This window comes from Carettochelys insculpta, chromosome 4, assembly GCF_033958435.1.
Source record: "Carettochelys insculpta isolate YL-2023 chromosome 4, ASM3395843v1, whole genome shotgun sequence".
In the NCBI taxonomy this organism is placed as follows: domain Eukaryota; kingdom Metazoa; phylum Chordata; order Testudines; family Carettochelyidae; genus Carettochelys; species Carettochelys insculpta.
The window spans coordinates 138,738,016-138,765,244 of record NC_134140.1 but is presented as its reverse complement, the minus strand read 5'-3'; the positions used below and the strand labels follow the sequence as shown (position 1 = coordinate 138,765,244).

The 27,229-nt window shown below is 45.1% G+C and overlaps 1 protein-coding gene across 1 annotated transcript in view; it reads left to right on the top strand.

Annotated features, from left to right (window-relative positions):
• Nucleotides 1-27,229, top strand: part of TNKS (tankyrase) — a 315,995-nt gene that overhangs the window by 182,680 nt on the left and 106,086 nt on the right. The window contains exons 6-8 of the mRNA XM_074993939.1: nucleotides 7,750-7,844; nucleotides 16,946-17,012; nucleotides 17,464-17,650. Coding sequence (XP_074850040.1) covers nucleotides 7,750-7,844; nucleotides 16,946-17,012; nucleotides 17,464-17,650 — 349 coding nt within the window. The remainder of the gene's footprint in view (nucleotides 1-7,749; nucleotides 7,845-16,945; nucleotides 17,013-17,463; nucleotides 17,651-27,229) is intronic.

Below are 27,229 nucleotides of genomic sequence, written 5' to 3'. Positions count from 1 at the left end.
ATGCAAGGACTATGGTCCCCTACGGAACAGTCACTGCACATAAATATACTGGAGCTCAGAGCAGTGTTCAATGCCTGCAAACACTTTCAAGACCACATACAAGGCAAAGTAGTCGGGATCAATACAGACAATACCTCCACCATGTTTTATATAAATCGACAAGGAGGAGCTCGATCCCGTGCCCTATGTGCGGAAGCAGTCCGGCTGTGGAATTGGTGCATCGCCAACAGTATAAAGTTGAAAGCCTCGTATTTGCCGGGTGCTCACAACGTGAAAGCAGACCCGCTGAGCAGGTGCTTTGCACTCACGCATGAATGGCAGATCCGTTCCAATCTGCTACGACCGCTCTTTCACACATGGGGGTTTCCTCAGATAGATCTGTTTGCCACTGAGCACAACAAGAAGTGCCCACAGTACTGCTCCAGGGCAGGATTGGGGCGGGGGGTCCCTGGGGGACGCATTCGCGATTTCATGGAAGGGCCCCCTACTTTATGCGTTTCCCCCCACAGTGCTCATCCACAAGGTCTTGCAGAAAGCCAGAAGGGAGAGAGCCCGCATGATTCTAGTAGTCCCAACGTAGGATCGACAGCAATGGTTCCCCTTGCTTCTGCGTATGTCGGATCGCCCACCGCTCCCCCTTCCGGTGGTGCCAGACCTACTCACGCAAGCCCAGGGGTCCATAGTGCACCCACACCCTCAAGGCCTGCACCTACAAGCATGGCTAACCCATGGCTCAGCTCCCTAGAGAGCACATGTACGGAGGGAGTACAGCAAGTCCTGGAGAGTAGCCAAAGGACCTCCACCAGGAAGACCTACAAGCAGAAATGGACTCGATTTACAGCATGGTGTTCTGCCAAGCAGTTAGCTCCCCTTGATGTTCCTATACCTGTAATACTAGAATACTTACTGGACCTCAAGAAGGGCGGGCTTTCCCTTTGCTCGCTAAAGGTCCACCTCGCCACTATATCTGCTTTTTGGCATGAAGAGGAGGGGCCCACGGTATTTGCCCATCCTATTGTTACCAGGTTCCTGAAGGGGCTGGTAAACCTGTACCCCCCTCGGAAACCGCTTCCACCATCGTGGAACTTGGACCTGGTGCTCAGCGCGCTAACGGGCCCACCTTTTGAACCCTTAGCCACAGTTCCCCTACGTCTCCTTACAATAAAAACAACCTTCCTCCTTGCAATCACATCAGCTCGCAGGGTGAGCGAGCTCGCAGCAGTTATGGCAACACCGCCCTGCACAGTATTCTCAAAGGAGGCGGTAACCTTACAGCTGCACCCAGCCTTTGTTCCAAAAGTTTCTTCAGAGTTCCACCTTAACGAACCTATAGTTTTACCCTCGTTTTACCCGAAGCCTCACAGCTCCGGCAAGGAGGCACGCCTGCATCTCCTGGACGTGAGGAGGGCGTTGGCCTTCTACATAGACAGAACTAAGTCCTTCCGGAAAACGGACAGACTTCTAGTCTCTCTCGCCCCCAGGTCGAAAGGAGAGGGTCTCTCTTCACAGAGAATCTTGAAGCACATTGTGTCCTGTATAAAAATGTGCTACGAACTTCGAAAGACTCCTTTGCTGGCCCCGCCTAGGGCTCACTCCACCAGGGCGGTGGCGGCGTCAACAGCCTTTTTCAAGGGCATCGCGTTAAAAGACATCTGTAGAGCGGCAACCTGGTCATCCTATGACACCTTCGCCAAGCATTATGCTCTGCACCGGGTATTCGAAGAGGATACCCGTCTGTCGACTGCAGTCCTTTCAGGGGCAAGCTGCACATAAACCGATTATCCACCTCCTTACTTGCGTTACTGCTGGGTAGTCACCTATTGTGAAGCACCCACGGGGACACTCGTAGAAGAAAGAGAAGTTACTCACAGTAGTAACGATGGTTCTTCGAGATGTGTCCCCGTGGGTGCTCCACCACCCGCCCATCCTCCCCGCTTCGGATCTCTGTTTAGTTTTTTTCAGGAGCATCCGAGGCGGTTGGTCAAGGAACTGGCGGGGACTGGATCGCGCGCGGGGACTGGATCGTGCACGTGGCCGGGGACGCGCAAGGGAGTGGCACGCGCCGGCGCATGCGTGGTCCGGGAGAAACTGCTGGAAAGTTTCCGATCTGCGGCGCCAGGTCGAGCCCGACACCTATTGTGGAGCACCCACGGGGACACATCTCGAAGAGCAATCATTGCTACGGTGAGTAACTTCTCTTTTTGGGAGGTTCAACCTGTATGAAGGAGAAACTCATTTGGTTGAAACATCATATTCAGAAACTAGTTGTCAATGGTTCACCATTAAGCTGGAAAGACCCATTTAAGGAAGCCCTGCATATAGCTGTTTGTATTTGATGCTAGTCATTTTCTTCCTATATGATTTGGATAATGGCAAAGAAAGTATGCTTAAAAGTTTGCAGACATTGCCAAGCTGGAGGGGTTGCTAATACTTTGTAGAATGTACAACATGTTTACAATTCAAAACAATCATGGCAAGCTGAAGAAAGTTTCTGAAATAAATAACAAGTTTAATAAGTAGAAATGCAATATACTACACTTGCAAAGAACTAATTTATTGCTCAAATATAAAATGAGAAACAATTGTCTAGGAAGGAGTACTGCAGAAAAGGATCTGGGGATTAGAGTAAATACCAAAGTAAATGAGTCATCAGGTAATATTTCCCATCAAAGTATCAGAGAGGTAGCCATGTTAGTGTGTATCTTCAAAAACAGCAAGAAGTCCTGTGGCACTTTATAGACTAACAGATATTAGTCTATAAGGTGCCACAGGACTTCTCATTATTTCCCATCAAAGTAAATTATGACTGTCACTGTAATTTAATACTGTTGCAAAAAGAGTGAACATGACGGAATCACAGACTCATAGGGCTGAAAGGGCCCTCAGGAGGTCATCTAGTCCAGCCACCTGCTTCAAGCAGGATCAACCCCCACTAAGTCATCCCAGCCAGGACGTTGTCAAGCCAGAACTTAAAAACCTCGGGGGATGGAGAATCCACCACCTCTCTAGGCAACGCATTCCAATGCTTCATCATCCTCCTGGTGAAGTAGTTTTTCCTAATATCTAACTTACACCTCTCCCTCTTCAACTTCAGACTATTACTCCTTGTTATGCCATCTGACACCACTGAGAACAGTTTCTCACCCTCCTCTTTAGAGCTCCCCTTCAGTAGGTTGAAGGCTGCTATTAAATCACCCCAAGTCTTCTCTTCTGTAAACTAAACAAGCCCAAATCCCTCAGCCTATCCTCACAGGTCTTGTGCTCCAGCCCCTTAATCATTTTTGTTGCCCTCCTCATTCTTGAATGTATTGGCAGAAGCGTTATAAGCAAAACAAATAAGTAATTGTAAACAAAACAAAAAAGTAATGATTCCACTCTACTTTGTGATAAGACTTCAGCTGGAATAGTTGTATCCAGTTCTGGCTACCATGCTTTGGGAAAGATGTGGGTAAACTGGAGAAAGGCCAGAGAAGAGCAACAAACATGATTAAAAGTCGAGAAAACAATTCACTACAAGGAAGGAATGGGAAAAATAATTGAAGTTTAGTCTGGAGAAGCAAGGACTGATGGGAAGGTGGGGGGTACAGGTGTGTTGTTGTAAAGAGGATGATGATAAATGGTACTCATTAATCACTCAGGACAAGATAAGATGTACAAGATGGTGAGAGAATATGCTTGGTGGGGGAAAGTTTTGAAAGTGAAGGAGAACAAGGAGCAGATATTTCAGAGGAGTGTGAATACTAGAATACTCAGGCAGCTGATAGAGGAGGTATCTGAGCCTTTATCTATCATCTTTGGAAAATCATGGGAGACAGGAGAGATTCCAGAAGACTGGAAAAGGGCAAATATAGTGCCCATCTATAGAAAGGGGAATAAGAATAACCCAGGAAACTACAGGCCAATCAGCTTAACTTCTGTGCCAGGAAAGATAATGGACCAGGAAATTAAAGAAATCATCTGCAAGCACTTGTTAGCCGGTGGCCGGGCAATGTGCGGTGAGGTACCCCCTGGGTCCTAAGCAACCCAGTTTTTTACTGTTAGAGCAGGCAGCTCCTAGCACACTCACCCACGGCCAGGCTGTAGTAACCAAACGGTTAAAGTTCTTTTGTTGTGCCGGCTGTGTTGCAGTGACAAAAGGGTTAACAAAATAGTTAGGCTTGGATCTTAACTAGTTACAAGTTTATTAAGCTACAGTTATAAGCGTACGGTTACGAAAAGCTATTGTTTACTTCTTATATGCTAGCAAAGTACAGGTGTTAACAAGTTACGTTACAATCCAATACAAAGATATCTGTTACCATCTAACGCAATGACATCTTGGCACAATGACATCTAGTTACAGAGCTCTAGTTCTTTAGCTGTGCACAAAAAAAGTCAGAGACCTAGCATGGGTGTATCTTACCCTCTCTGCGTCTCTCGATACCAGCGTAGCCAAGCCGGATCGGTCACTCAGTTCCGCGGAAAGAAGAATACGAGGTTGGGCGTCCCCAGTTGTGGACCTCGGGAGGCAATCACCTGACCCGACCAGCAGGAAGTTGGTTGAATGCACTCAAAGTTAAAGTTCTGCTGGACCCATCTTTTATACCCCTTTTGGATTATGTATTCTCTTTCTTATCTATGGTGCCAGATCATACTGGTCTGTCTTTGTGACACCAGTTTGTTACAAGAGCATTTCTTACTTAGTTTGCACTTGCAAGACAAGAGATAAGCAATTTAGGAGTACAGGACATTCTTTTGTGCGGGCGGGGCACGTCCCCTTCTGGGTGATTGTGTGTGCACATCATATTGATCAATGCCAGCTGGGGTGATTTCTTGAGGGTCCCCCCCCCCGCATGTTGACAGTCTGGCCTGTTAGCCTTCTAGCTGTACTTTCTGCTTCTCAGGGTCACGATAAGCCAGCATATCTGGGCCTCAATGAGGGCATCAAAGACTGTGCTGTCAGCAGCCGTTTCCGTGCCCTGTGTGCTCCTCAGTTGGGGGGGGCAACGAGCAAGCTGGCTTGTCAGGGGGAGACTTTGTCTGGCTACAGCACTTGGAAGGTGGTAAGGTGATAGGAAACAGCCAGCATGGGTTTGTAAAGAATAAATCTTGTCAAACTAATCTGATAGCTTTCTTTGATAGGATAACAAGCCTTGTGGATAGGGGAGAAGCGGTAGATATGGTATACCTAGACTTTAGTAAAGCATTTGATATGGTCTCTCATGATATTCTTATCAAAAAACTAGGTAAATACAATTGAGATGAGGCTACTATAAGGTGGGTGCATAACAGGCTGGATAACCGTACCCAGAGAGTAGTTCTTAATGGTTCTCAATCCTGCTTGAAAACTATAACAGGTGGGGTTCCACAGGGGTCTGTGTTAGGACCAGTTCTGTTCAATGTCTTCATCAATGATTTAGATATTGGCATAGAAAGTACGCTTATTAAGTTTGCAGACGATACCAAGTTGGGAGGGGTTGCAACTGCTTTGGTGGATAGGGTCATAATTCAAAATGATCTGGATAAATTGGAGAAATGGTCAGAGGTAAACAGGATGAAGTTTAATAAGGACAAATGCAAAGTGCTCCACTTGGGAGGGAACAATCAGTTTCACACATACAGAATGGGGAGAGACTGTCTAGGAACGACTACAGCAGAAAGGGATCTAGGGATTATAGTGGACCACAAGCTAAATATGAGTCAACAGTGTGATGCTGTTGCAAAAAAAGCAAACATGATTCTGGGATGCATTAACAGGTGTGTTGTGAACAAGACCTGAGAAGTCATTCTTCAGCTCTACTCTGCGCTGGTTAGGCCTCAGCTGGAGTATTGTGTCCAGTTCTGGGCACCGCAGTTCAAAGAAGAGGTGGAGAAACTAGAGAGGGACCGGAAAAGAGCGACAAGAATGATTAAAGGTCTAGAGAATGTGACCTGTGAAAAAAGGTTGAAAGAATTGGGCTTGTTTAGTTTGGAAAAGAGAAGATTGAGGGGAGACATGATAGCAGTTTTCAGGTATCTAAAAGGGAGTCATACGGAGGAGGGAGAAAACTTGTTCTTCTTGGCCTCTGAGGATAGAACAAGAGGCAACGGGCTTAAACTGCAGCAAGGGAGGTTTAGGTTGGACGTTAGGAAAAAATTCCTAACTGTCAGGGTGGTCAAACAGTGGAATAAATTGACAAGGGAGGTTGTGGAATCTCCATCGCTGGAGATATTTAAGAACAGGTTAGATAAATGTCTATCAGGGATGGTTTAGATAGTACTTGGTCCTGCCATGGGGGCAGGGGGCTGGACTCAATGGCCTCTCGAGGTCCCTTCCAGTCCTAGTGTTCTATGATTCTATGTGTTTGCTCATGGGAAGATCTTGAATTATGCAGTATTTTGGATTGGATTTTTTCAGTGAATCACTCATAATTAGTGGAAATAACTTGTATGATAGATCATACCAAATTTTTCAGAAGAAAGGGCAATAGGAGATGAACCACTTGATTACCTGTTCTGTTAATTTCCTCTGGAACATGTGGCATTGGCCACTGTTGGAAGATAAGATACTGGGCTAAGTGTCTGACCCAATATGGCTGTTACTATGAATCCTCCATTAAGGAATAATTTCAGCAAATAAAATATCAGCTGGGAAAAAAAGATTGAGGTTGAAAACAAAGGTTCAAACTATTGCAAACTTAATGTTTACAATGGAAAAATTGATGTCTATGTGAGAAAGTAACAAAGAAAGTAGTTAAGTGTCTGGCTTATACTGACTGAAAGCAATGAGTGGAAAGCAGAAAGATGAGATATGTAAGCAGAAGCAGAGTCTTTTTAGAACCTTAAAAGCAGTGATGAGAAACATGAGAGGAAGGTGTCTTGGCAGTAGCAGTTGTATGGACTGATGCCTTTCATAAGAGCTCGCCAAAGGCATTGAGAAGAGTGTTAACACTAATATATGAAGTAAGGTTAGATTTTTAGAGCTGTGGAGGAAGTAATAAGAGGGTGGGATGAGCAGTGAGTTACAAGTGGGGGGAGACTCAAATGTATTCTGGTGTTTGGGAATTTGTGTGGATAGTGAAATTATGAACTATAAAGAAAAGGAGAGAGGGAGACGAGTTTGGGAAGGTGGGAAAAGATGTCAGCAGTGTTTGGTGATGTTGGCTTGGCGTTAAAAGCAGGACGTTGAGTTCTGACATGTTTTGGAATCAGAGATTCGAGGTAGGTTTTTTAAAAACAAAGTTCTGAAGTCCAATGAAGAGCTTTATAGTTACCAAATTATACTAGCATGTCTCATAGTGCTTTAAACCATCACTAATTCGTGTAGTGTACACGAATCAACTATTTGAAGAGAGAAGTAGATTCTTTAATTGCTCTTTGGCTGCCATAAAGTTGTTTGTGGCATTTCTCTTCAGGAATAATGAGAAAAGTTGTAGTCACTCAAGATCTTTTCTCATGGATGCCCAGAATCACACGTTAGACCTGGACTTTACTAATTATAGCCAAGATGTCCAAAAATAGGGTCACAAAGTTAGGCTGCAGAGGTTAAATGAAGCATCCTAAATAAGTCAAAAAATGTGGAATACTGTACCCTGAAGTTGTTAGGAGTTTCAGGGTATTCCACATTTTGAATGTGAGATTGGTGATTTGGCTCCTATAATGATTCTCAGCCTTTTTTAAGCATTCGTTCTGTTGTTAATGAACTTCAATTACTTCTCTTAGGATGTGCGCTCTGTGAATAGCAAAACGTATATACGTTCTCTCTCTCTCTCTGTTCCTTTTTGTTTGCAGTCCACTCCTTTGCATCTAGCAGCAGGCTACAACAGAGTTCGAATAGTCCAGCTTCTGCTGCAGCATGGCGCTGATGTTCATGCAAAGGACAAGGGGTACGTATATCCGTTTTTAATTCATTCTCTGGTTTCAATAATTAGTTACATTTTAAGAATTATTTTTCTTTGTTCTCTTGTATAATTCAGCATGTATCTGAAAATGAGTTTATCTTAAATTGGAGACAAGAATTGGAGCAAAGTTGTTTCCAGAACAAAAATTTTTGTTCCAGTAAATCATCTTTTGTAAAAGCCTTTGTAAACGTTGAATTGGGATGGTGTACTGCTTAGTTTTGCAGATCTTTGTTGTATGCATTATTCCTTCATTAAATAAGTGTATTTAAAAAACCTAGATTGCTTGGTTTCTCATGCGTCCTCTGTGTATTCGGTGGACAATTTCAAGTGTTTGTGGACTTCTAGTATTGTTTTGGCAATAAACATTAATGCAAGCTGTTAAAGACAAAAGGCATATTTAGTGACACTTTTCTGCAACCAGCTTTTCTTGTCAAGTATATGCATGAGTGGTGTATGCACAGCTGATGAGACAAGGAAGCACTTAGTTTCACAGCTATTACCATCAGTTAACACCATGCTACGAGGAAAGAGCAGGGTAGTCTTTTCTAAAGAAAATTAACACATTTGATAGATTATTCATGACAGTTAAGTCCAAATCTTACTGTGGAAACTTACAAAGGGAGTTCCGAAACTGGGAGATCGGGCAAGAAAATGACAGATGAAATTCTGTGTCAGTAAGTGCAAGGCAATGCACAGTAGAAAACAAAATACCAACTATATGTACAATATGATGGGTTCTAAATTAGCTTCTAGAGAGCTTGGAATCATTGTAAATAGTTCTCTGAAAACCTCTGTGTAATGTACATTATGAGCAAATAAGCCAACAGAATGTTAAGAACCATTGAAAAAAAGATAGAAAATAATAAAAGAAAATATATAGCCTCCATATAAATCCATTGCTCACCCACTTGATGAATACTGCAAGCAGTTCTGCTTGCACCTTCTCAAATATGATCTATTAGAGTTCAAAAAAGTACAGAGAATGGCAGCAAAAAGATTAGGGGAATGGAACTGTTTCTGTATTAGGAGAGCTTAAAATAACTGGGCCTTCTTCAGATTAGAAAAGACAACTGAGTCCAATGGTGGAGGTCTGTAATATCACAAATGGCATGGAGAAAATGAATAGGGAAGTGTTAACTTAGCCTTTCATGCAGCACAAGAACTAGGGGTCCCCCAGTGAAATTACTAGGGGATTTAAAACAAATCACCACGGACTGAAAACAAACAGATGGAAGTGCTCATTCACACAATGCACAGCCAGTCTGTGGAACTTGTTGCCAGGGGTTTTGTGAAGGCCAATACGATGAAGAGTTTAAAAAAGAATTGCATAAGTTTGTGGTGGGTAGGTCCATCATTGGCTGTTAGCCAAGATGATCAAGGATGCAATCCCATGCCCTGGGTATCCCTAAACCTCTGGCTACTAGAAGGTGAGACTGAAAGACAGGGATGTATCGCTCAATAATTAGCCTGTTCTGTTCATTCCCTCTGAAGCACCTGCTGCTGGCCGCTGTTAGGAAACAGATATTGGGGGAGATGGGCCATTGTTCTGACCCAGTATGGCCATACTTATGTTCTTATATGGTAAGCGAGATAATTATATAAAATACTGTAGTGAAATGGGGAGAGTCAGATGTATGATTTTGATGTTCTTGCTTTATTAAATCTGTAGATTTAATTCTGGAGTAGGTCTAGATGATGGCTTGATGGGAATTTTTTATTTGTGGTCAAGATCAGCATCCTATTGTTGTAAGGTTGTATATATACTTAGCAAAACACGCTCCTAATCCCACACATTTTAGGCCTGGTCTACACTAGGAGATTAAGTCAAATTTAAAGATTTAAGTTTGACTTTATAAACGATTTGTCTACACTTCAGCACCCAACAGGCTGATTTTAAGGGGCTCTAAGGTCGACTTTTGTAATGCTGACTTCCGTCTGAAGTAACTCGAGAAGTCAAATTTGCAAAGTCAAACTAGACAAGTGGAGATGGCAGCACTGTTACAATCGATTTTATTAGCCTTTAAACTGTCCCACAGTGCCCCTCGAGGTGTCCTTTGCAGTCATCGCTCCGCCCCCACTGTTCTCCAGCTGAGCTGTAAGTAGGTGACAGGAAGCGGTGGTCATCACCCAGGGAATTTTGATTAGATTTCCTTTCCTCACTGCCCAGCACGGCAAGCAGATGTGTGGATCACATCTCTGCATTACACCTAGCACAGCTCGTAGCCATGACTTCCCAGGATCTCAAAAGGGATCTCATGGAGCCATCAGGAGATCTTGGACTTCATTTCAGTGTGGGGCAAAGAAGCTATTTTCATCCAGCTCAAATCCAGCAAAAGGAATGCTGATATTTATGCAAAAATTTTGTGAGTCATGAGAAAGGGTACAGCAGGTACACTCAGCAGTTCTGTGTGAAGATTAAGGAGCTGAGGCAGAGCTATCAGAAATGCAAGAGAAACAACATTCAGTCTGGGATATCTCCCCAGAAATGCAAATGCTACATGGAGCTTCATGCTGTTCTGAGGACATGCATAGCCTCTTCCCCCAAGAGTCCCAATGACTCCTATATTTGTGGGGAGAATACTGAAGTGTGTCCTGTTATGGAAGGGGTGGATGACAGCAGGATCCATTCCAGCATAAAATAGATCCTGAAAGCCAGGAGCTGTTTATTGAGCTGGAGCTCCTTAACTTAAGCAGCTTCAGAGGCCAACCCAGATCCTGGAGAGGCACTTCTGGTAAGTGTGCGGTTTTTTTTTTCTCCTGATAATAGTATGTTGCAATTGTGGGGTGGAGAGTCTATGCACCTTTCCCTTAGAACAACTTGTTTATATGTTTGGGGATGGAGCTCAGATCCTGTTTGGACAAAAAGCTGAAGGTCTTAGACAGGCACTTTTGGATTCTCTTCACAAGATTTTTAGGGAGACCTGACTTATTCCTGCTTCCACGGTAAGACACCTTACAGTGCCAAGCCACCAGTAAATGATCTGGAAGTATGGACCCACAGAGCATTCTTGCAAATTTTCCAACATGGTACCTGAACAGAACGAGTAATCTTTCCTTATCCCTTCTTGTTAGTGTGATGAGGCTGATGTCTCATTTGGCCACCTAGAATGCATGTTTTGTGAGTCACTAATGATTTTTGGCCTGGGGCCTGTCCTGTGCAGAGCAAAACTCATGCGGCAGCAACCTCTCCCCATGGGGCTGGTAGTCAGTCAGACCCTCCCATGGTTTACATGCACACCCCCAGTGATGTTTAATGATTTTTTAACTGCTGGAGCAGCCACTTTAAAATCTAGGTACTGCTTTAAGCAGCACACACTCCAGGCAACCTCTGGGATGGCATACCTCCTGGGATGGCATACTATAACAATGGCACAGTGCAGCCAACCACTCCCCCATGGACCAGCGTCTCTGACATACCAGAACCCCCCTCACCCTCTGCTCTTCTCCCTCACCCTCGGCATTGCTTTAAGAATTTTTTTTCTCAGGTACTGAGGATAGCTTACCATAGTTTTTAGGGTAAACCTCTGCCATAGATAGCTGAAATCATGTTTGTTGGAGTAATGCATTCTTCAGTCTTCAGAGTGACTAGAGTGACCTTGCAATTGCAATATGTTCTTCCATAGAGACAGACAGCCATTCTTTGTCAATATGGTCATTGTTCTAAGTAAAGATAAAAATATTTCTATTGCTAATGACATTAATATTTCTAAATTTGTTTTATCAGCAAACAACCCTGGCAAAAGACAAAGCTGGCCCAGGCCAGCAGATAAGAGGCTGCATCTGATGTGGAGGAAAAGAAGACCCAGAATGAATTGTTGGAAAATTATTTTTAACTAGTCACAAAGTAGAAAACAGAACTCTGACTGGGGAAAAAAAATGGTGGACTCTCAAGAATGAATGCATGACTCATTCATGTCCTTTATGGGCAAGCAGATGAAATTAATTAATTCATTGATACAGAAATTGCAGTCAGGGACCTCAACATTAATTGAAGCTGTGCTTGATTAAAAAGTCAGTGAACCATGCATGCCACCTCACCCAGTACATGCCCCCCATCCTTATACATTACCTTCCATTTTAGAGTCACAGCATTCCCAGGCCATGCCAGTTACCACCGATACATACCACCCTTACCTCATTCATTCTCCTCCCCTGGATGGGGCACTGCATTCCCCAGCCACTCCAGGCAACATCATTTTAGACCTCCCTCAACCCAGTCAGTTCATTCCCCAGATCCTAGCTCTGTCTTCCGCATGTAATTAATAATACTTCCCCCCTCCACACATTCAGCACCCTCCTCTTCTCAGGTACCTAGAACAAGGGGGGAAAGGCCATGGAGAGCCCTGGTTCATAGCCCCACAAAATCAACACTGACCAGAAAGCTAACCTTTAACTGTGACCTTATTATCCTTTTTTCTTATACTGCTCACTCTTCTATTAGTGCTCCCTAAATAAAAACATTATTTATTGGGGAAAGAATTTTGTTTATTGGTTAACATGCTTTGGACTTGTGTGGGTGGTGATGCTCATCTCGTGGTTGATGGTGGGGCGGTAAGGTTTTCATGAAGACCAAGGAAACAGCATAATTGGGGATGAGGGATGCCAGTTAATGCCCTTCATGTTCATTCACAAACTTGGTTTTTAAGGCAGTCCTCCTGTTCAGTGCCTCTTTCTGGGCTTTCCTGATTTCCCTTGGGGTTGGTTGCTGATAATTTCTTGCCAAGATCTCTGCCTGAGCCCTCCACACAGGTATCGCTTTGCAAATGTTTTGAAAAATACAGCAGGCCCCAATGACAAGGGTAGAGTTTTCTTCATTGAGGTCTAAGTGGGTCAGAAGGCACCTAAACCTGTCTTTTAACAGCCAAAGGCACATTCTACCACCATTCTGCACCTGCTTATCCTGTAGTTAGAACTTCTTACTGGAGTCCAGAATTCCTGTGCAGAGCTTCATGAACCAAGGAAACAAGGGGTAAGCAGGGTCATTCAAAATCACTGTGGGCATTTCTAGATCCCATTGGTGATTTTCTGGTCTGGGAAGAAAGTACCACTCTCGGGTCTTCTAAACAGACCAGAATTCCTAAAGATTCACACATCATGCACCCTTCCTGACCACCCCACATTGATGTCAGTGAGACAACCTTTGTAATCCACCTACGCGTGCAACACCATAGCAAACTTGCGGTTTTTCCCTTGCGGTTAATGTACTCTAAGGCCTGGTGGTCCACTGCCAGGATGGAGATGTGCATTCCATCTATGACCCCACTGCAGTTAGGGACCCCCAAGGCAGCAAACCTGTCCTCCATCTCCAGCACATTCCCCAGAGTTACTGTCTTTCAGAGGAGAAGCATGTTGATCACTTTGGCTACCTGTATGATGACAGCCCCCACCATAGATTTTACCACTCCAAATAGATTACCAGCTGAGTGGTAACTGTCTGGTGTTGCAAACTTCCAAAGAGCAATTGCCGCACGCTTCTCGACTGACAAAGCATGTCTCATTCTGGTATCACTCCAGTTTGGGGCAGGAGACAGCAGTTCACAAAGTTCATTGAAAGTGGCCTTACTCACGTGGAAGTTTGACAGCCACTTCTAGTCATTCCCTAACTGCAAAATTATGTGAACCCACCAATCTGTGTTGATTTTGTGGCTCCAGAACCTGCACTTCACACTGTACAATGACTCTAGTGCTGCCAGAAACTCCATGGTTTTTCTCTCCAGAGATTCATGTTTGGCAATGCCCCCAGAAACAATGAGCTCATACTGCATGGGCATTATGTTCAGAAGATACTGTGTTGCACTGTTGGAAATGAGCAAAAAACACTGCATGAAACTTTGAAGCATATTGGGATCCATGTTAGTGTTTGTAATGGCAGCTGGCGGTCAAGACAAAAATTGGCATGAAAATGCCATTTTTTCCCAGCCAGAAAGGGGAGGTGAGGAGAATGCATTCTGGGATGATTTCAGAAACCCAGAACCACTTGCAGCAACTTTTTTCCCTCCATAAAACACTGGCACAAAATCCTAAAATGTAACGGGCTGCAGGAATTGTGGGCTAGATGCCCACAATGCACTGCTACCACAGTCGGATTCAGGCACCCATGTGGGGACACACTAAATCAACTTTCTGAGTTGGTCAGGACTCTCAACCTCAACTTTATAAAATCTCGTGTTTAAAAATTCGACTTTAACAAACTTGACTTTATTCCCAAGTGTAGACATGCCCTGACTGTGAGATTATTAGACTTTAGAAAAAGAGCTACCAGACTATGTTGTCCACCTGTCTGCCAACATGGGAAATTCTCTATTAATTATCTAGTGTTCTCCTCAGTGCACCATTAACCAAGAACTTGAGTCCTGAGGTCTTTCAAATGAAAAACTAAGTTAATTTTGGGCATATCTGCACATTTTTAAACATGTGACAGCTAGTCTCAGCTTTGGGTCTAGAGACTTGAGCTTATGGGATAAAGTTAAGAAAAGCAGAGTAGACATCATGTCGTGGGCCATAGCTTGGGCTCTATAATCTGCCGCAGGCTTCAGAGCCCCAACCTCAACTTCTGTGCTGCTGTTTCTAGCACTGTTCTGTGAGCCTATAGATTTTGTCTGTGAAAGTTGCTGCCATGTGTTTTAAAATTCAATGTAGACACACACAGAGTATCTCTCAGACAATTCTAAGCATACTAGAACATTTGAAGATTAATTTGTGGCACTGTCCTCTGTATATTGAATCTGCTGTCAAAGAAGTTGTAAAACTTACTTTATATATTGCTCTACAGTTATCAAAATGAATTATGTTTAAGGTGCATATTCTGTATGCTTGCATGTTGTGTTACACATTTTATATGGTGTTACATGATTCCAAACACTGATAATCAACTGAAAGAGAATTTCAGGATAAACGGACTTATCAATAGTGGTTTATGGTTAGAATTATTTGCTTGAAAAGTTAATTCTAGGCACAAACTGTCACTTGAGAAGTTGTATCAGTAAGTTAGAATAGCATATGTTACAGGGATATGTTGCATTTATTCCAAAACCAAGTATTAGAAACACAGGAAATTGAGGGTCATGTTTAAATTTTAATATAAACACTTTAATGTAGGTTTGCCACCCAAACAACATTAATGAATTGTTCCTTCATGACATCATCTGAATATGATTGTATGTTAGTGTTTGTGGATCTAAACTTGATTGAACTGATTTTTCTGGACATTCTTCAAAATCGTTGCCATCTCCAGTTGTTCTCCGTGAGGACTCAGGCCAAAGGTTCTACTAATTAAGATGCCTGTTTTCAAAATGCCCAATTAGAATGAAGTCAGTTTGCCTCTAGGCAAGATGTGAGAGAAGATGCAGTGTTGGGAGGCTGATAAGGACACTGAATCAGACCAAGAGAATTGGGCAGTACTCTTCTTTAGTAATGGCACCTTATGGCTTCAAGTCCTTACTTGAAATATTAGAAGATGGCTGCCATTTTGAAAGATGACAGTTTTTTTGTGGAATTCTCTGATGCAGAAAATTATGTTCTTCAGCCTCTATTTCTCAATTTTCAGATATAAAACATAACTATGGAAAATAACTAAGGCTACATCTGCACTCCAGCTGGGACTGACAGAACAGAGATCGAGTCACCAGTGGTCAGTTTATCAGGTTTAGTGAAGGCCTGCCAAATCGACCACAGATAGCTCTCCAGTTGATCCATTTACTCTACCCCAGATGAGAAGAGTATGGTATGATGATGGGAGAGCATCTCCCATTTACAGTAGTGTAGACGCCACAGTAACTCAACCTAAGGTACATCAACTCCAGCTACATTATTTACATAGCCATAATTGCATACTTCAGTCATCTTAGTGCAGTAGCTGAAATAGACGTATCTATGATTAACTTATCTGGCCATCCTCACTGAGGGAGGTCAATGGGAGAAATTCTCCCGTTGACCTCCCTTAGTATTCATGAGAATGAGGTGTACAGGGGTCAGCTGTTAACCCCTGATAATTCAATTTCATGCGTCCCCACTAGGTGTGCAAAATCAAACCCCAGAAGAGTGACCCTGACCGGGTCAGTCTCCTGTTAAGTGTAGATATATCCTAAGATTTCTAAAACATTTCTTCAAAGGTAACTCACATTCAAGAGTTCAGTGATATTAACTGCATGGGAAGTTTGAAGAATATGCATTGTTCCTCTGGCAAGTAGGGACAGTGGATGCTACATTTTTTAAATAATCTAAATTTATGTAAATTCTCAAAATGTTTTACTTGATACTCTGAATAAATGCTATAAGTTTGGAGAGGGTGTTTTTCGTGCATAACAAACAGGTTGACTTTCTGCTTAAATTACAGTACTCAGCCATGTCTGTGGAGCCACAAGTGCCTCACCTTGCTTTCCTGCACACACAAATAATTTTGTTTTATTGCTTGTCACTTTTGTCCACCTTTTCAAATATATATGTTTTTCATTCTATAAGGCCTTTGCTTATGATTCGACCTGTGTCATTGGCTTTATCACTTTCATTTTTAAATGATGCTACTATACAGAAAGTCCAATAACCCTCAGAATGGTTCAGAAGTTTTATAATTATATATGCTTAAGTGTATAACATGCTTCAGAAGAATGCAGCAAAATTGTCTTGCTCTGTACTCTGATGTAGTTATATCAGTCTGCTGCCTATAAATATCAGAACATCTTCATAATATACATAGAAGCAAGGTAATCTTTGTATGGAGATTTCTCACATAACCTACCACGTAAAATTATTATGGGTGCATATAGACCAGAATATTTGCCTTTACCAAGACTAAAATGTAGTGTAGCTCTTTCTTCCTCTTTGTCTCTGGCTGCAGGATAATTTTGAATGCAATGAGTGTTATTTGTTAACACTAATATATGGCAGATTAAACCCCATGTTACATTACTCAAAACATGTTGTAATACCATTCTTAACAAGTGCATTATTTTTGAAACACATGTAAATGTATTTGGTTAAGATTTAATTGATTTTGAAATCTGCTAATTTTTCACCATAAAATTAGTTCATAAATCTTCATAAATGGTTCCTACCTATGTAATTTTATTTTCTTTTATTTAATCTAGTGGACTCGTACCTCTTCATAATGCATGTTCATACGGACATTATGAAGTCACAGAATTGTTACTCAAGGTGAGTGGAAGAATGTAACAATATGTAAGCATTGCCATCTTGCAAAATTGTGGAAAGTTGTGGTTAATTCATACAATAATTACAGCTGCAACCTTATTTCTGTTTTAAAAAAAAACTAATTTTCATACCTCTAATATATTAGCTCAGTGGTGTGGAACTTTGGGGCTTTAGTCAGATGCCTGTATGACAGAATTAAATGTACGTTTGTCTGAATAATCTCTGAAGACAAGTATTGGAATTCAGTTGACTAGAATTTTTCTGATGCAAAGGTGTCTCATCAAAAGTTAAGTTTTTTGCAAAGTACAGATTTTGGTAGATGCAGATTAATCAATTATTTTTCATTTCAGTTGAAAAGAACTGAACTAGTGCAAAAGCTGTTAAAAGAAAATCTTGTGATCTCTGTCACAGTTATCTTTCATTACTAACATAAGAACCTCTTTTTTACTTGTAGCATGGAGCCTGTGTTAATGCAATGGATCTCTGGCAGTTTACACCCTTACATGAGGCTGCTTCGAAGAATCGTGTAGAAGTCTGCTCTTTATTGCTTAGTCATGGTGCAGATCCAACATTGGTCAACTGCCATGGCAAGAGTGCTGTTGATATGGCTCCAACACCTGAGCTAAGGGAGAGACTGACTTGTATGTAATATAACCTTGCTCACTTTTCAGTCCAATTTCCTATTAGTAATGGGCAAATGCAAAACAGCAAGATATGGAGTTCTTGATTTCTCACTTCAAAACTGGTAGAGATCTAGACATGAAATTATCTTTATTCATAGTGTTTAAGGCCAGAAGGGACTGTTAGAGCTAGTCCAGAGCTCAGCAACCTGCAGCTCTGGAGCAGAATGTGGCTCTTTAAGGAGTTAATTGTGGCTCCAATCGCTGCCGCCACTCACTTTCCTTGATGCTCCAGAGGCTGCTGCCACTTGAACAAAAAAATTCAGTTGACTGTTGTTAAGCCAACTGAATTTAGGGGGGTTTTGGTTTAAGCAGTGGCTGCCTCTAGAGCTGCTGAGCAGTCAGCTACTGCAGGAAGCCCTGGAGAAGGAAGCCATGTCAAGGGCTGTGTCTACACGTGCACGCTACTTCGAAGTAGCGGCGCCAACTTCGAAATAGCGCCCATCACGGCTACACGTGTTGGGCGCTATTTCGAAGTTCAAATCAGCGTTAGGTGGCGAGATGTCAAAGTTGCTAACCCCATGAGGGGATGGGAATAGCGCCCTACTTCGAAGTTGAACGTCGAAGTAGGGCACGTGTAGACGATCTGCGTCCCGCACCATCGAAATAGCAGGGTCCGCCATGGCGGCCATCAGCTGGGGGGTTGAGAGACGCTCTCTCTCCAGCCCCTGCGGGGCTCTATGGTCATCGTGTGCAGCAGCCCTTAGCCCAGGGCTTCTGGCTGCTGCTGCTGCAGCTGGGGATCCATGCTGCATTCACAGGGTCTGCAACCAGTTGTCAGCTCTGTGTATCTTGTGTTGTTTAGTGCAACTGTGTCTGGGAGGGGCCCTTTAAGGGAGCGGCTTGCTGTTGAGTCCGCCCTGTGACCCTGTCTGCAGCTGTTCCTGGCACCCTTATTTCGATGTGTGCTACTTTGGCATGTAGATGTTCCCTCGCAGCGCCTATTTCGATGTGGTGCTGCCCAACGTCGAAGTTGAACGTCGATGTTGGCACCCCTGGAGGACGTGTAGACGTTATTCATCGATGTCGCTACATTGAAATAAGCTATTTTGATGTAGTCTGCACGTGTAGACGTAGCCAAGGAAGGGAGCCCTGGAAGAGACAGCCAGCAGGGCAGGGAGCCATCCTGACTGCATAAAGCGGAAGTGCCACAGGAATGCTGGGGGTGAGGGGTGGCCAAGCCTGCCACTGCCAGAGCCGTGCAGCTCTGCCTAGGAGGAGGTGGCAGGGAGCAGCAGAGGGGAGGCGTTGCCTGTGGAGGAGCTGTGTGTGTTGGGCAAGTTAATTCTGTTGATGCTGGGGGTAGGGGTGGAGGTTGGGGCTGAGGCAAGTTAATCTTGGGGATGGGTGGGTTGGGACTGAGAGGGCTTAAACCTGAGGATGGGAGGCTGGTTTGGGGTTGAGAGGGATTAAGCCTGGGTATGTGGGAGGGCACTTTGAGGCTGAGAGGGATTAAGCCTGGGTATGTGGGGGGTGGTTTGGGGCTCAGAGGGATTAAGCTTGGGTATGCGGGAAGCAGTATGGGGCTGAGAGGGATTAAGCCTGGAGATGGGGGGTGGATTTTTGGGGAATGGGGATAAAGGGTGGATTTGGCGGCTGAGGTGGATTAAGCCTGACAATGGGTACCTTAGCTTTCTAGGTGGCACAAACGAATGTGTGTGTGCTGTTCTTAAAATAGGGGTGATAAAAAGTATGGTTGGTGTTATTTATTAAGGACTGTCTCATATTCACTTGCACTCAGGCTCTTGAAGTATTGATTTTGTAAATGAATTTAGAAAAAAATGGCTCTTCTCACTATTTCGGTTGCAGAGCTCTGAGCTGTTCTAACTTCCTGCACAGGGCCAGGGAATTTCACTCAATAACTCTTATAGTGATCCCTATAATCAAATGTGAGTTAAGGTTTCCTGGGGCCCAGAGCTAAAGCAGGTGGGGGGCCCATGCCCCACCCTTTCACCTGTGGCCCCGCCCCTTCCACCTCAGTCCCTCTCGCAGCCTGAGTCCTTTCTGCTTCTTCCCTGGAGCCCACCCCTGTTCCACCCACAGTTCTTTCCACTGCAGCCCTGCAACCTATTGTTCTCTTTTTCCCCCTCGTTCCTAATGGCCCCAAGACCAGAGAAGCTCTGTCCCCATGCCATGGCCCTAGAGCACAGCAGAGTGTCCCAGGACTGCACCATCCCCTGTACTTCTAGAGGCAAACAGAGACAGAGCACTAGGGCATCTCCCACCCTTCCTGCCCAGCACTTCTGCTAGAGAGTGGTGTTGGGTGAGGAGGCTTCCCTGCTGCCCCAAGGTTTCTTCCAGGAACAGGTATCAGGTGCTGGGGCTTCTCCCAGCCAAAGGTTTCTGCTGAAGATGGGTGGGGAACTGCTGAGGGTGGAGGCTTCCCCTGCCTTATGGCTTCTGCACAGGAGTGAGGGGCTTTTACCATCCCATGGCTTCTGCTGGGGCTGTATTTGGGAGCTCCTGGGTGGCTTCCATGTATTGTGGCTGTTCTCCCATCCTGCAGTTTCTGCTGTGGACAGCCTTGGGGTGGTGGTTTCCCTAGTCCTGCAGCCTCTGATGGGGGCAGGGTTGCCCCTTGGTGAGACTTCCCCTCTCCTGTGCTGTCTGATGAGGATGGAACTGGGTTGGGTTTGCTAAGGAAGAGGGCATCCCGATTCCCCTGCCTGCCTAGCTCTGCTGTTGGGGAGTGGGATTGGTGTGTGGGGGCTCTTCCCATCCTGCATGCACAGTGGTCAGATATCTGGGTTTCTGCTGCCCTTCAAGGAATTTTTCCCAGACCCCCAAACCACCACCTCCACCAGTTTTCTGGGTCCCTTGAGTACAGCCCTATGGGCTTTGTGACTAATCCACCACTGCCTATAACTTGTCTGATTAAAGACTATTTTTCAAAGCAGCATCCAGTTTTGATCTAAAGAGGTCAAGAGAGAGAATCCAGCACTTCCTTGGTAGTCTGTTCTGATCATCCACTCCTTTACAAGTGTGTGCTTTAATTCTAATGTGAACTTGGCTGGAGATAACTTACAGCCATTGGTTCTTGTCGTGTCTGTCCTTTGGTACCCGCTTTTTTCTTCACATGAAAGTAGTCAAACACTGTAGTTAAGTCACCTTTGGATCTTCTTTTTGACAAGCTAAGCCACTGAGCTCTGTTAGTTTCTCACACTAAGGCCTTATTTCCAGCCTTTTAATCATTGTGATTCGTCTGTGGGCTCTCTTCAGATTTTCAGTATTCTTTTTAAAATGTGGCACCAGCATTAAATCACCTTCTCTCTCTCACTTATTGTTCATACATCCAAGAATTGCATTGGTCCTCTCTTCCACAGTCTTCCACTGTCATTTTATGCCGCATTCCTTGTCCATTTTGACTCCCAAATGCTTTTCAATTCCACTGGTAAATAATAATTATTTATGGGTGTTTCTTCAATTTCAATTACAACACAATGCAAATTGTGCTGTGCTCATCTTATTTGGATTACAAGTGTTTGCACTGTAAAAATGAAATATTTTTTCTCAGTTCACATTATACATGTACTGTGGTGCAGTCTCTATACAATGAAAGTGTAACTTACAAATGTAGAATTATATTTTTACATAGTAGTAGTAGTAGGCATCCTTCAGTCTGCGTAGACTATGGATCGCGCCCTTTAAAGTTTCAATTGAGGACTTCATTTACAGCGTCTATTGTGACTATGAAGACCCACACAAGAGTGACAGTCCTTGCTGCATCTCTTGCAGATGTGGTGGGTGTCTGGCAAGTCCTTATTGTGCTTTCTGTGCGCTCGCTTCTCCTCTGCTAGCTGTCTGATCTTCATCTCGCCCTTCTGAAGGCCCTTGTGTAACCCCTGCCTCCATCTGCTGCGGTCATCTGCTAGTTCTTCCCAGTTGTTCAGCTCGATGTCTACCTCTCTGAGGTCTCTCTTGCAGACATCTTTGTAGTGCAACTGGGGGTGTCCAGGAGGTCTTTTGCCAGAGGCTAGCTCGCCATACAGGATGTCTTTCGGAATCCTTCCATCATTCATCCTGTGGACGTGGCCAAGCCAGCAGAGTCGACGCTGCCTGAGAAGGGTGTGCATGGTTGGGATTCCAGCTTGCTCGAGGACGGCAGTGTCGGTCACTCTGTCCTTCCATGATATTCCAAGGATGCGCCTGAGGCAGTGCAAGTGGACGACGTTTAGCCTCTTTTCCTGGCGGGCATACAGGGTCCAAGTCTCGCTGCCATAAAGGAGGGTGCTGAGGATGCAGGCTCTGTAGACTTGCATTTTGGTGTGAGTGTACAGCTTGTTGTTATTCCACACACACTTGCTGAGTCTGGACAGAGTTGTGGCCGCTTTTCCGATCCTCCTATTTAGCTCAGTGTCCAACGACAGGGTGTCAGTGATGGTGGATCCGAGGTAAACGAACTCGTGGACGACCTCTAATGTATAGTTGTCAATGCTGATTGATGGGGATTCAGCAACATCCTGCCCGAGTACGTTTGTCTTCTTTAGGCTGATGGTAAGCCCAAAGTCCTTGCACACTTTGGAGAACCGATCCAGCCGTTTTTGAAGCTGGTCTTCTGTGTGAGACACTACAGCAGCATCGTCTGCGAACAGCATGTCTCTGATGAGGACTTCTCGCACCATAGACTTAGCTTTCAGCCTTACAAGGTTAAACAGTTTCCCATCAGATCTTGTGTGCAACAAGATGCCCTCTATTGAAGATCCAAAGGCATGCTTCAGGAGGAGTGTGAAGAAGATCCCGAACAATGTCGGAGCAAGCACGTATCCTTGTTTGACGCCGCTCCTGATTCTGAAAGCATCCGATAATGCGCCGTCATATTGGATGGTTCCTCTCATGTTTTCGTGGAACCACTGGATCATCTTGAGTAACCGTGGAGGACAGCCTATCTTGTGGAGCAGTTTGAACAGACCATCCCTGCTGACCAAGTCAAAGGCCTTGGTCAGGTCGATGAAGGCTATGTAAAGTGGCTCTCTCTGCTCCCTGCACTTCTCCTGCAGCTGCCTTAGAGAGAAGACCACACTCCTGGAACCCCTACATGAGCTACTGTGCCTGTGCTGGAAAGATGGTGAGGTTCCACAGGATATGCACGACGCTAACATTGTAACGTTGTATTTTTACATATGTACATTCAAAACCATGTAAATCTTTACAGCCTACTCCTTATCTGTTAGTGTTTTACATTTCAAAGAAAGTGGTCTCACACAAGTGTCCGAGAGTCTCTCCTACTTGATCACGACCCTGTCTGCCTGCAGGTGTGACAAGTGAGGCTGAAGTGGGCACTGCAGTGGTCTCTCGTGCTCCGAAGAAGGCCAAGACTAAGAGGAAGCCTTCATCTCCAATGCGACAGATGGAACCGTGTGTCTCACAAGCTCCCGAATGTCCCAAGGCGGCACCAATGGCCCTGACTTCAGCTGCATGGAGGCCTCGGCAGCAGTATTAGCTAAGTCTCACAGTGCGGCGCTGATGCCAGCGGCACAAACTCTCAAGACAGTGACACCGACATTCCCAGCACTGACAATTCTGGCACTGCGACATACAGAACTGGCTCATTCAGTTCCTACATTCTCAGCATCGACTTCATTGGTGCCAACAATTTCAACAAACCTTGGCAAAGCAAGCACCAAGTCAAGGCATAGGCACCATTGAGAACCCTCACCTCAGCGCTTGACATCACCCATATCTGTATCTTCACAGATTTCTCTGTAATAGTATTCCATTCTGTCACCGTTTTGAGGTCCCTCACCTCCCCACTGTAGTTCAAGGTCACCATCTCCAGCGTTGAGACCTCAATACCCTCGGCAGCATGAGGCTGAATCCAGGAGGCAATGAAGTAGCCGTCCCTCCATGTCACCACCTTAGTACTCCAGGCATTTGCATTCTTACTCATCTCATGGGCATGACTACGGGCATTACTCACTGTATGCGCATCACTCACCAGACAGACATCATCGCTATCCGTGCTGCGCAAGGTTTCGAGACAATGAATGGCGTCACCATACAGAGCGATACGTAGAAGAGCTGGTGGAAGTACCAGAAAGGCTTTCTGTGGCATTCTGGTCTCCCACTCTTTCTCTGGTGCCTCCACCACCACTGGGTTCTCAGCCTCTGTCTTCACCACCTTTGTCTGGGGAAGAGGAGGCTCGATTCTCTGATGCGGATTTCCTTCCAGACAATCCTCCCCCAACAGTCCTTCCTCGTCTTCACCAGACGAAGCAGTCATCCTGGGTGATATGTCTCCCCCGGGTGACCTCCAGGACTTCCAGGACTTATTTTGTTGGGTGGCCAACTCTCAAGGAATTCAATTGGCAGAAATGCCTGAAAAGAGACAAGGGTTATTGAAGACCTTGAGACTTCCGTCTCTACTAAAGTGGCTATTCCACTGGGTTAGGCCATCATAAAGGCGGCCTGGGTGATATGTCTCCCCCGGGTGACCTCCAGGACTTCCAGGACTTATTTTGTTGGGTGGCCAACTCTCAAGGAATTCAATTGGCAGAAGTGGCCATTCCACTGGGTTAGGCCATCATAAAGGCGGCCGATAACATCTGGCAGATGCCATCATCTGCACCCGTCACAAATAAGAGAGTGGACAAGAAGTACTTTATCCCATCTGCGGATATGGAATACTTGTTTACCCACCCGCAGCCAAATTCTTTCGTCGTGGAATCCTCACTACAGAGAGTGAAGGTGCCTCAATGCAAGTCTATGGACAAGGACTCCAAATGACTGGACCTATTTGGGTGAAAAAATTATTCGTCCTCTGCACTGTTGTTGCGCATGGCTAATTATGGTGTGCACTTGTCCAATCACAATTTCGATAATTACTCCAAGCTGGCATTGCTGATGGAGTATCTGCCCGATTCAAAAAAGTCGTTATTGAAGGCTATTGTCCAAAGGGGCTACACTGCCTCCAGGGCTAGTGTCCAGATTGCCCTTGATGTAGCTGACATGGCCCTAGTTATGAGAAGGGCATCCTGGCTGCAGAATTCGGGCGTCCCCAGAGAACTCCAGGCAAAGGTAGAGGACTTGCCCTTTGATAATCATAAGCTGTCCACCAAATCTACAGACACGGTGTTTCACTCAAGTAAGGACTTGTGTACTACCCTTAGGATTCTGGGTATGTACCCACCGCCATTCAGGCACAGATGTTTTGGTCCATACCAGAGGGAGGTACTTTCAACCCTTCCACAGACAGTACCAGCCTTGACAATATGAGCAGTCCAGGCCTTCTCAAAGACCACCGAGGCATAGACACATGCAGTCTCATGGCCACAGCAGCAGCAACAGCTGAGGCAGCAAGTTTGACAGCATCATCTAGAGCCACACCCCCTCCAAGCCAGTAGCTCCATCTCCTTCCTCGATGCAGTTTCACCACTGGCTACGACCGTATCTCAACCAATGGTCCAGAATTACAACAGACGGATGCTAGAAATAGTGTTTTCGGGTTATGCTATCCTGTTTCGAACCATCCCACCCACCACTCCACCAATCCCATCCCTCTTCAGAGACCCCTCTCACGAAACTAAGTTGCAGCAGGAAGTAGACCACCTTCTTGCCGTGGGGTGGTGGAGCCCCTGCTGGATTAGTTCAGAGGAAGGGGCTTCTACTCCCAATACTTCCTCATGCAAAAGAAGTCCAGGGGTTGGGGACCCATTCTAGACCTTTGCAATCTGAATCACCACCTATGAAAACAGCGATTCAGAATGGTCACACTGACTTCTGTAATTCCTGCGGTCGATCAAGGGGACTGGTTTATGGCTCTCAGCCTTCAGGATGCCTACTTTCATGTAACTATCCCCCCTGCCCACAGGTGATTTCTTCAGTTTGTGGTTGGAGAGAATCATTTTCAGTACCGAGTCTTGCCCTTCAGCCTGGCTACTGCTCCGAGGGTGTTGTCAAAGACTCTTGCAGTGTTTGCAGCCCATCTTCACCTCCTGGACATCATCATCTTCCCATATCTAGACGACTGCCTCATAAAAGGAGGTCCATGCGGAGATCAACATGATGGTTCAGGTCATGAAGTCCAACTTTCTTTCCTTGGGCCTATTCATAAATGAACAGATATTGACCCTAGAGCCAACTCAAGACATAGAGTTTATTGGGGTGAGGCTGAACTCCATCACTGCCCATTCATACCTGCCATTTCAATGTTTTTGGGCTATCCAGGATCTTGTCCACACAGTGTCAACAGGTTCAAAGGTGCAGATCATAATATTCCTGCAGCTCATGGGTCACATGGCTGTCACAACGTATGTGGTTCGGGATATGCATCTGTGTTTTTGATGCTTCTAGCACTGGTAGCAATCATATACTGGCCTGTACATTGAAATCTGTGCAAATGGGTGGCAGTACCAGGCGATCTCCTCAAATACTTACAGTGGTGGGCAGTGCCAGACAACTTACTGGCGGGAGTTTCTTTTCACCACCCACAGCCCAGGGCACTCATGACGACAGATGCCTCCTTGCTGGGTTGTGGAGCACACCTCAACGGCCAGTCCGTGCAAGGCTGATGGTCTGTCATGGAATTGACTCTCCACGTAAATCTACTGGAGCTGAGGGCAGCACGGAATGCCTGCAGACATTTTCTGCCATGCATTCGCAACACGTCTGTCAAAGTATTCATGGACAGTGTTGCTACAATGTATTACATGAACCGTCCGGGGGGGGGGGGGGGGGAAGGGGCTGTTCCCTCTCTCTCAGTGTAGAAGCTGTCCGTTTATGGAAGTGGCTTATCCACAATGACATAACGTTAACTGCTTCCTATTTGCTTGGGGTAACAACATGGAAGCAGATGCATTGAGCAGACATTTTGCACAGGATCACGAGTGGGAGATCAGCAGCGATATTCTCCTCCTTGTGTTTCACCGATGGGGATTCCCAGTTTTAGACCTGTTTGCAATGGATTCCGATCACCAGTGTGAGCTACACTGTTTCAGAGCAGGCCTGGGGCCGCACTCCCTCGGCAATGCATTCTTAATCAGTTGGAGCGGTCCACTGCTCTATGCGTTCCCAGCCACAGTGTTCATTCCCAGAGTGCTGCAGAAGGTCAACAGGGATGGAGCCAAACTTATACTGATAGCACTGGTTCCTGCTTCTCCACAGAATGTCGCTGCATGCGCCTCTCCTCCTGCCCTGTCCTACAGACCTGTTATTAGCACAAGGGAGTGATCATGCACCCACAGCTGTGCACCCTTCACCTCACAGCCTGGCTGATCGCTGGTTCAATGTGACGGAAGAGCTCTGTTCAGACCAAGTAAAGGCAGTCTTCATATAAAGCAGATGGGAAAACACACGAAAGACTTACCTTTCGAAATGGCTATAGTTTGGGGTCTGGTGCTCCTCTAGACAACTGTTACCGAGTGAAGCACAAATCCACTAGATCTGAAACAGCAAGAGCTAGCACTAGCATTGATAAAGGTAAACCTGGCTGCTATATTGGCCTTCAGACACACAGTAGCTGGCACGTCGGTCTTTGCTTACCCATTTATGGCATGATTCCTTAAAGGGCTGGAGAATCTATACCCACTGAGGTGGCCAGTGGCG